The 11,149-nt window shown below is 39.4% G+C and overlaps 1 protein-coding gene across 1 annotated transcript; it reads right to left on the bottom strand.

Annotated features, from left to right (window-relative positions):
- Positions 1-567: 567 nt before the first annotated feature.
- Positions 568-10,711, bottom strand: LOC140549703 (histidine ammonia-lyase-like). The gene is made up of 16 exons (XM_072673452.1): positions 10,460-10,711; positions 8,770-8,844; positions 8,033-8,105; positions 7,048-7,114; positions 6,915-6,952; positions 6,622-6,747; positions 5,297-5,436; positions 5,150-5,197; positions 4,908-5,055; positions 3,531-3,626; positions 3,329-3,381; positions 2,193-2,273; positions 2,016-2,081; positions 1,217-1,382; positions 830-964; positions 568-680 (listed from the first exon to the last, which is right to left on the bottom strand). The coding sequence occupies exons 1-16, from the start codon at positions 10,709-10,711 to the stop codon at positions 568-570; spliced, it is 1,677 nt and encodes a 558-aa protein (XP_072529553.1).
- Positions 10,712-11,149: the final 438 nt, after the last annotated feature.

Here is an 11,149-nt window from a genome sequence, read left to right on the forward strand (position 1 = left end):
GTTAGATTAGACTAGGCAAGAGGTTTAGCAGAAACCTAATTAAGCAGATGAGTTCATTTACACCCAAAAGGGCAAAAACCTCGCAATTTAAATCACCAACTTTGTTCTTCATTAATGGTGCCAGTGGGACTACGTACATCCTTAGTCCCCAGGCAGGCCAGTGTGCTTCTACAATTATGAAGCTGGTTCAGTGACAGGTCCATGAAGTGAGTTTGGAGGAAAGTGGGTCTGGAATGCAAATCTCACTGTTGAGCCTTCCAGAGGTGTCGAGGGCTTCATTCAGTGAAACACTGACAAAGGGCGGTGTAGTGTTAGTGTATGGGTGAAGGGAATGGGCTGGGTCCTATATGCAACCCCAATTATTAGGGGCAGGATTGTGTTATCTTTCACTGTTGTGTTTCACAATTCTGGAGCCTATAGCTAAAATTATGAACAGATTAACTGGATAAGCTGACAGACTCTTTAAACCAGCTTAAGACAATTAGCTGGCTTGAAGGCTTTTAACTCTTATTTAATAAAGTCAACAGTTTTTCTAATTCACATTATTTTTGATTACTATGACATTGCTCACCTGACTACAGAGCGCAGCAGCTCATAGACTTTCTCCAGCGGCGCTGTGGTCCTCAAGGGCCGGTGGAACTCCAGGGCTTGGCAGGCTGCTAGCAACTCTATGGCAAGAACTGTGCATGTGTGTGTGTGTGTGTGTGTGTGTGTGTAGAGGCAGAGGTGGAGAGGAAGAAAGAGAAAGAGACACCTAATGAAGCTGAATGCTGAATGAATAAAAGTAATACTGTCATTATTATGTTAGTAAGCCCTGCTGGTAGTGTACCTTGCTCTACATGCTCGACCACCCTCAGGGCTTTCCTGGCTGCCCAGCCACCCATAGACACGTGGTCCTCAGTGGCAGCACTGGTGGACAGGGAGTCCACAGAAGCCGGATGGCACAGCACCTTATTCTCAGATACTACAGCAGGGTAAAGAGAGATGCCATACATTTATCTTCTGTAATGTAGCTTTCTGGGGCATCAGAAGTGTCTGGGATCTATCAGCACCATTGTGAACACATCTTAAACGTTTAATTATTTAACCTTTTTGGACAATTTTTAGTTTTTTAGACAAAGAGAAATATTTAATGTTGATGCCTGTTGAAATTTTATTTGTAAAAAATAGCTAAACGTGTGCAGTGGCCAAACTGAAAGGGAATGTATGTTATCACCCAGAGCAGCAGCAGTACAGTGGGCCACCATAAAGCCTGAGTTTAAGCCACCATCTTTCACAAGGAAGGCAGGAAGTTCGCTGAGTGCCGGATTACACAGCCTCTCAATACGTCGCTCACTGATGCTCGCTAGCTCATGCACTCCTATAGACAGGAAATCCAGAGCCTAGGGAAGAAGTTGGAGCAAGTTTAGTGATGACGTCTTTGTGAAAGCTACATTGTAACCTCAGTTTCTTAGGTTCTAATTTACTGGTGTCTCAAATACCTTTTAGCAGACAACAGGGAGTAACAGCAGAAATAATGTTCATATACTGCTTTGAGGAGCAGCAAAATGTGGGACATGTATAGTTAGCCCAACTAGACACCAGAAAGTTTTGTCCACAAGTTCCTTGTTGGCCCCACATACGGAGGCCTACCAAAGTCAGTGATGGGACCAAGAGGGGTTAAACATGGGGTCCATCTAGGAAACAATCCTTAACTCTAGCTACACTGGCAACAACAAGAAGGCAGTTTGCATTGCGTTTGAAGGATCTTCTTCAGGATCCTCCTTAGACCTACTCAGCCCTTTGAAAGTCCTCCATCTTGTACCTGTGTACCTCCACACTGTACCTGTAAATGACACTGCAAATCCCATACTCTCTAAGTAAAGGGTTAAAAAGGATTGTCTGGACTGATGCCAAAGAATTTTACCATTGGTTTGCTAAAGAACCTTTCAGTTGATGGTTCTTTCGAGTAGAATCTAAATGTGAAGAACCTCCTTATAATATAAAGTTAAATGAGTTGTGTGCTTATACTGTACCTTGGCAGGATATTCTCCATGAAAGTTTCCACCTGAAACAGTGATTCCTCGCTCAGCAAATACCAGCTGATAGGACAGAGGTTAAGAGATACAGACGATCAGAGGAGGTATATAGAGAATATACTGTCAAGAAAACCTGTCTAATTTTGTGCATAAAGAGCAACTGGAGGAGGATACAGGATTATCTGTTCCGCTGTTTAGCTCAGTGTTTAGGATTTTCTTCACAAAAGCAATGGTGTCATTGGCCACTCCATGCACCTATGGAAGGATGAAAAGGAGCAGAGCTCATTAGAATTGTTTTTCTCAAAGTACTGTTTGTTTTTTTATTCAGGATATTTCTTCAGTCGTCATCATTCTGGATATACACTGATCAATAGCGCTGTAGTTCTATAATTACAGACTGTAGTCCATCTGGGTCTTTGCATACTTTGCCTCCCTTCTCTGTTCCTAATGGTCAGGACCCCACAGGACCACCACAGAGCAGGTATTATTTGGGTGGGGGGGTAATTCTCATTGGCTCAGGCACAGCAGTGCTCTCATTGCTAATAGAGTGGACAGTGGACAGCACTGCTGTGTCTGATCCCCTCGTACCAGCGCAACACACACTAACACACCACCATGTTAGTGTCACTGCAGTGCTGAGAATGACCCACCACCCAAATAATAGGTCTTGTGGAGCTTGGTCCTGTGGGCTCCTGACCACTGAAGAGGGGAAAAAGGCTTTTTTTTTGTAATTCGTAATTTTCTACCCAATTACCCAACCCGAAACAACATGGCCAGGCAACCAACACTGGTTCCCGGCTCTAACGCACCAGCCTGCAGACACCAACGATGGCCAGCACCACAACAAAGCAACCCAGCCTGAAGAGAGCAAGACCAATTGTGCTCTCTCTAGGCCTCGGCTGCCGATGGCTAGCAGCATGACTGGGATTCGAACCAGCTATCCTCTAATCATGGTGACAGTGCTTTAGTAAAACATAGTATGCAGAGAAACACATGGACTACAGTCCATTATTATGTAACTACAAAGTGCTCCTATATGGTAAATGGAGCTGATATAATGGAAAGTGAGTGTAGAAACAAAGAGGTGTTTTTTATGTCATGGTTGATCGGTGTAGAGGAAATAGTAAATGTTCTGCAAATGTAATTTTGTAATTGTATATTTAGAGTAATTTACTGTAACTGTGTTAATTTGTAACAGAACTTAAGAATGCTCCCAGATAAACAGTAAAGTACAATAACACACCGCTGTTTATAAAAAACAGTATGTTATTGTTATCCCTGTAAAATTTCACAGATTCTTTGCAGTCTACCTGAGGGCAGCATCGCAGAGTATAAGCATCCTGAACACGATTGTATGACGTATCTCCTAAAGGAAACACAAAAACAATATATTGAGAAATGAACATATATATATATATATATATATATATATATATATATATATAAATATATATATATATATATACATATATATATATATATATATATATATATATATATATATCAGCATACCTGTGATTTCAGAAGGGAAGATATCAGAGTGGAGAAGGGAGCGAAAGTGCTGGGCTACCACAATCTGCCCTGGGTGAGGCCTCACTGCATGGACATCTGAAACAGGACAGGAAAAAATGCTACTGTTGAGATAAATTCCAAAAATATAGAGCATGAACAGAAGCACACGCATGCAAAACAGGGCCCTTTCCATTGTGGAAAGAGTAAATATTCAACCATTTCCTTTAGTTATTTCCACAAGGAAAACCCATGGCATGGCTATACAGCTGTCCCTTTAAACTAGAGTCTAGGATCAGAAAATGCCTTTCAACTGTTGCCAAATAACATCTAGATAAACATTTTTGTCTGAAACAATTGTTTTACTGAAGAGAAAGAAAAAAGGGAAAAAACACTATTTAGCTCTGTTAGCTAGCTAGTTAGGAGTCAGGAGACTGTGAGAACCATTCCAATAGCCCCAGCCTGTGTTTCCTAAAGCCCCAGTCGGCTCCTTTTCATGATTTTTTTATGGTTGTTGTGATGAATTTACTCTGAGCTGTCTGAGAAGAAATGATGTCAGTCTTATCAGTCTGTAGGTTTCCTCTGTTGGGTTCAAGTTCTGAGTGTCCTGTAGCTTGTGATTGTTAGAGCATTTAAGTGCTGTATAAGCTGGTGGTTTGAACCCTGTAGCTGCTCTGTACACTGTGTATAGAATATAGAAATGCTCTAAATTACCTGGAATAAACTCTTCTTTTACATAAACGTCATTACATTGACATTTTGCCTTCTCCTGTAAAGTCACCAATTTGGACATACATATATTTCACTGGACAGCGACAATTTACATATATTGAATAAAACACTGGTAAATGCTTATTCTGTGGTTTATTTTCAGATCCTCAGCCAGCTTCTTAGCTTGTTGTCTTGAGCTGATAATTCCTAATGGTTATTCTTGACACCTTAATTCTTGACTGGAACAAATGTAATTATTTATTTCTTTATTTGTATTTGTATTTATTTTTAAACATTTGCATATTTCATGTGCTTATGTCGGCCTATTATACCATTTTCATACATCTCATAAAATCCACCAGCCAAAACACTGCATTTCTATAACTATATTTTGCAAATGTATATATTTTATATATTTTTTAATTATTCTATATTATTTAGACATTTTAACTACAAAACTGTCATTTGCAAAAACAACTGCATATTTCCATTGTTAATTATGTTCTGAAATCAAGTTAATAGCATTATGGAAGGGGATTGTAAGTCTGATTATAAGTGAAATTTAAAAATCCCAACCTCAAAGAGCATTTTCATTAGTGATTTTGCTAAAGAGATTAATTCAGAGCTGAGATCTGAGCACACACACAAAGAAACACATCCTATTGTTACCTTTGTCAAATGCCTTATTGGTTCCCTTCAGAGCTTCCAGCGTAAGTGCAGCAATGACATCAGTCTGCCGTGCAATGGCCTCCGCTCTCTCTACTGCTTCAGCGCCAAGTGATGACATCATCTGAGTCCCGTTTATCAGAGCAATGCCCTGCAATGCAGTTACACACCATCACCCACACTGGCTGATTTAACAATAAACAAGTAAACAGTAAAATCTGCATTATTCAGTCATTTCTAGGTACCTCTTTGGGTTTCAGTGAGATGGGGGTCAGGCCATGGACCTCTAGTACCTTTGGAGGAGAAGAGAAGGGTGAAATGAAAAAAAAACAAAACCCATTGAGCTGAAATCTCCTGGTCAGTAAACTGTGTTTATGCTGTCTGACTCTCACAGTGTTTGCAACAGTCCAACCAGTCTGTGGAGACCACATGCGGCCTTCTCCCATCAGCCCCAGTGCTAGGTGAGCAAGGGGGGCAAGGTCTCCACTCGCTCCCACTGTCCCCTGCTCAGGGACCCAGGATAGACAGGACTCTTCAAAGCATACAGACAAACAGCAATATTATAGGCATCAAACATTTAACACATATCATCTTAGCGTCTCTGCCGTTACAACCCAAAGAAAACAAGATTCATTTTTTATTGCAACTATAGAAATAGAGCAGATCCCAATGTTACATTATGGAATCCCAGTGTGAAAAGAGGGGTTTTATTTATTTATGTATTTATTTTATTATGTATTATTATTTTTATACAGTGCACTGATTCCCCATTTTGTCTCATAAAACCCTCTCTGTGGAAAGAGGAGATTAACATAAGCATCTCAAACATAAGATAAACATAAGCTCCTTATTATGAGGAATTCTGGAGGCAAATGTGTCTCTTTTTACACTAATAATAGATAATATTAGTCAAATAATAGTCATATTCATCTGTTTGTCGCTATTAATAAATAATTTAACTATACATTATACATTGTATACATTATACATACATTAGACTATAGATACATAATGTTTAATGATTGTAATGAATGGATATAAAATAATTGTAGTATTTTCTTTTTTTTGCTCTCCTCATTGTAAGATGTTTATACAACACATAGGAAAGCTAGTATTCTCCAGCCTGCTAAATATAAATAAAATAAAATTATATACATTCAAAATACATAAATAAATAAATGTATTTATTTAAAGGAAAAAAAAAGTTCTGATGTGAAAGAGGCTTCGATAGGACATCTAGGCACCTGTGAAAATTAGAATGTGTTTTTTCCTCAGTAAAACACTAATAACTGAATAACTACAAATACTATTCATACACAAAATCATGGTTTTATATCACTGTGATCATTAAAACATCTCTAAAGCTCTCCACATGGGAGTCTAGTATTATTTATAGTCATCATCCAACACTACTGGTGGAAATGAACATATCCTGTCCTGGAGAAACATGGAGCCAAGCTTTACTCTTCAGACTAGCTCACAAGATCTTACTTTCTTCAGAAGGAGAACTTCTTGCTCCTTCTTACTGGATTTCTGTTTACCTGCATCTGTTGCAATGGGATCTGGAGTTTCTACAGGCAGAAACTCTGTTATTGCTGAGAGCAATGCTTTTAAATAACTGCACAGTGTTGTGCTTAAGGAGAATTTGGGAGTACCACTCGCGCCTAATTAAAACAGTGAGCTAATCAAAAACGAGGCACTCTTGAGCCAAGTCTACCATTGAAGGCTGCCACCATTTTCTGAAGCGTCTCCAAGGAAACGCCACTATGACCTTTGGCTAGGGTGTTAATCCTGAGAGCAAGCAGCATCCGGGTTCTTTCTGGGCTCAGGGGGGGTCCAACTCCTGAATATACACACACACACACACATACACACACACATAAACGTCTGTTACAGGCAGGAGAAATAGTTTTATGATGCTAGCAGTGAGGACACTGACAGCTCCTACTGAGAGAGTGAAACATTGATCACACTGTCAATCATTTCACACCAAACAGGTGGAATACTTGCCAGCACTGTGGGAGCGGACCAGATTTTCCTGCAGCTCCCTGAACACACACACACACACAGTAATGTAACTGTTGGCACATTAAAACATTCCATACAGTTCAGATACATCACATAGAGTTAATATCCAGCTTACTTGAGTTGATCTTTCCTCACGACGGTCCGAGCAAATTTCCCAAAGCCTGTGTTGACGCCATAAACGACTAAAATATAATCATAAAATCAACGTAATTTAAAATACAGTGAGAAACTGTAACACAACTGAAACAGCACAGTACATCTGAGCCATGAGGGTGGAAGATACAGCAATACAACCGTTAGAAGCGCAAGACCATTTGGAATTGTCGAGAAATCTCTTAAAGTGCTTTAAGGAACCTTCAAGAAACCCTTTTCTTCTCAAAATCATTCCTTGTAGGTTCCTTAAGCCCTTATACAGCCTATGGCCCACTGACAAGCCAAAAGTGTCATTACAAACATCTGTTACCAGATAATAGCCCCACCAGTTTGCAGAAAAGTCCCTGTAGCTACTGAGTAATACACCTTAGTGTTTAATAAGCCATGATGTGTTAAGGGATTAACCTTTTGAGCTACACACTAAGGTGCATTCTGTACAAACTGGTGGGGCTACTCTTTGATCCGTAGGCTGTTTAAGGGGTTAAAACATCGTAGGTTGTTTCCTCAAGGATCTGGTTCTTCTAACAGTGTATGTGTATGTGAATTACGCAGCATTACAAACTGCAGCCTACACGTCATCATTATTCAGCAAAGACATACTGCAATTTTGAACTGATTAACAATTGGGATTGATTAATGACTAACTTTATCATTATCCATGTTCTGCAGTCATTAGTAATGATTACTCACACTGTAAACAGTGGAACATAGAGGCTGGTGTGAAGTCTAGATTTGGACAGATAGACGTAGTATTGCTTCTGTTCATCTAGACCATTCTATTCTATTCTATTGCTTTGCTTCATTCAGACTATTTCACTGACTTGAACTGACTTAAAACAGTTAAACTCCTTGTTACCACATGATGTCATTTTATGGGTTAAACAGACTAAACAATTCTACAGGGCACTCTTTTGAGGCCTTTTGAGGCTGGTGTGGCTATACTGCACCTGTGTTTTCAGATATGATCTTCTCAATGACGTCTCTGGCTCGGGTCACACGTTTCTCTGTCTCAGAGCTCAGCTAGAAAACAAGCATAAACAAACAGCAGACTCTACCAGTTCACACAAGCATACGCTCAGGTTCACACAAGCATACGCTTTCTACAGAAGTACTATTCTGACCTCAGGCATCCTTACTCTCAGCAATCACTTCACCTGTACTAATGTTATGGCAGACTGGTGTAAATATATATTTTAAAGGAATAAGTTAACTTTTGTGTTCAGAATGGTTAACTTGTTCACTTGTTCACTACTCACTACGTCATTTACTTCACAGTGAACCGACCAGGAGGATGACCATGAAATAACAATAAGGGGCTTATTGTTGAGAAGCATGGCTGAGCACTGTATCATACCCTATCTCTGTAACCGGCAGTGTTTTGATTTAAAACAAGGCTGTGAGAACGATGCACTCATAGGAATCAAGAAATTGTAATACACTTAATAGATCAATAACTAGTTTACAGTGATGCAGAGAAGGTGCCCGAAAAGGTTTTAGTGCTGCAAAGGGTTCAGATGCTTCCTAGAACATTTTAAGTGCATGATCTTAGCAAACCAAAGAGGTGGTTTTTCTAAGACACTCTAGTGAATCCTTTAGGCACCTTTTATTAGGATTGTATGTTTGTCCCTTCAGGTCAAATTCCTCAAATATGATCTGTTCTACCGTACTTTATCATCTCACATACCTTAATCTTATGAAGGCCTTTACCCAACCTGACCAAATCAGCAGTTGTGAGACTATTCCCATCCAAAAAGATACACTGTGAGAAAATAATGAGCATACGCACAGCATTAGTGACAGATGGAAGAACAAATCAGTATATCTGTTTTAAGCATTAGTTTCACTGCAGTGATTCAAATGTTGAAAGAATTCCTACCTTCTCTTTTTCATTTGACTGATTTTGTCTAGTCAGTTTGGTTAAGAATACAAAATAAATGTCAAACATCTAAAATGGTAACATTACAAGAAAAAACATAACTTTTTAAAAATAATTCTTTTTATATTCTATTCTTATAATTCTATTCTATTCTATTTATTTTACCCAATTTTCTACCCAATTTAGAAGACCAATTACCCAATCATTCATGTGAACTCCCCCATCTCTAGCATTGCCCCCAGCACTATGAGACCTGGAATTTGATCTTTAGATCATAGCTGCATAATCAATTTCTACATATTTTAAATGTTACAAATTCTTTTACAGGTTGCAAATGAATGGTTAAATGCCTAAATATATATAACTATATGGCTACCTGAACTCTGATTAAACACTTCATACATACAACACAGACTGCACCACAAATGAACGAGATCATGTTAAATAGGAGCAGGTAAAGGATACACATGAGCAGGCACAGATGGGGATGACAAATGAGACCGTTTCCAAATGTCCCCGTGAATATCTGTAGAGGGAACATGGATTTAGGCCCATTATCATAGACCAATAAGGGTTTCAGAAGATAAATCAACATTATCACTATAGTTCAGGACTATGCTAAAAGGGGAATTCTGTAGACTTTCAAAAGATACTCAGAGTAGTTTATAGCAGTGGTGCTAGCAACCAGACACTTAATGAGTTTAAGGTCCACATCCACATGTACCTGGATTTTTTTTTTTTTTTTTTTAAAGCTTTTCCCCTGCAGTTTGGCCTCCCCTGCACACAAAAATGCTGTTTTGGGTCATGCAGCTTTTTAAAAATGCTGACATCATGATGTCAACTTGTGCATGTTTCTTGAAAACTACCGGCTGAGTTTACAGAATATCCTGCACTTAAATTTGGATCAAAATATTGAAAACGTCCTCTGTCTGATCAGGAATGTGTTGGCGACAGAGGCTTTTTTGGTACAAATAAGGTTTTGAGTCTGTGTCTGAGATTGAATTCTAGAGATCTGTTTTGTAGTTTTTGTAGAAAAGCTTTTGTAGACAATGTGCTATAGCTTTGTGCTGTATTTAGGTCTATTTTGGCTGTTACACTGTTTCTTAAAGAATTTGAAATACCGTTAGCACCCCCTGCTGGGCTGGCATGCTTACCTAAGCATTTTATGTTCATTTTGAGGTCTATTGTAGCCTGAGAGATTGACAGAGACACTTCTAGTGGTGGAGAGGAAGACCTACTTTACAAAAGTATCTGGATATGCATGGACAGGGCCTAAAGCATCACAGGACATAATTACACGAAAGCTGCATTTTATACAAAATGATTTTTGTCCCCAATGTCTGAGGCTATGCCTGTTTAACTATAGCTTTGAGAGAGGGATTTTGGGTAAATTTGGGTAAATTAAAACACAGAGCATGCTAATGGAAAATAGGCATTTTTCAGCATTAGATTAAAAAATAGAAGCTACATGTAGGTCACAGCAAACACAATGTCTGACCTTGCTTAACTTACACAGCTCAATGGAGTCACTGTCATCCAGTGCACTGCTGATGGAGTCCTCAAGATTTAACAGTCCTCCATCCACACACCTCCTGAGCACAAAGCTTTCCTCACCACTTAACCCCTCACCAGGCAGAGTCTCAGCACAGCGATGCAGGGCCTCCACACCCAGCCAGCGCAAACTCTGAGAACGGTCAGGGCATGGCACCATTAACCATTCTCCATGGATACGGACAGAAACACGTTGCATTTCTCAGGAGGTCCAAAATGGAGATCTTTAGCAGAAAAGCCCAAATTTCAAGTGAGATGTGCAGGTGAAGGAGGTATGTCTAGACTGAGATGGAAAAAAAAGATCCAAAGGTCTAAGAGCAAACTCAGCCCAGTTAACCATGGATTTAGGAGCTCTCCTCAGAGGGTGTCAATATTTCCCCCATGTCAGTTAAACCAGGAGAGCTGGGCATCACACTGCAGCTGGTGGAGGTTTATATGTGATCTAAACTGAAAAGAGTTACGGTGTCCGTCTACTGAGTCACCAATTTAGAAAACACATACACTGATGATCACGCTAACACACACACAAAACTTGGCAAAAACCTTGTGAACATTGAAATATCAGCCCAAAAAGAAGCTCTACCACAAATCATATGTTAGCTGGAGTACTCTCATAGTAATTAGCAACCAGATGTCG

This window comes from Salminus brasiliensis, chromosome 2 (assembly GCF_030463535.1).
Source record: "Salminus brasiliensis chromosome 2, fSalBra1.hap2, whole genome shotgun sequence".
In the NCBI taxonomy this organism is placed as follows: domain Eukaryota; kingdom Metazoa; phylum Chordata; class Actinopteri; order Characiformes; family Bryconidae; genus Salminus; species Salminus brasiliensis.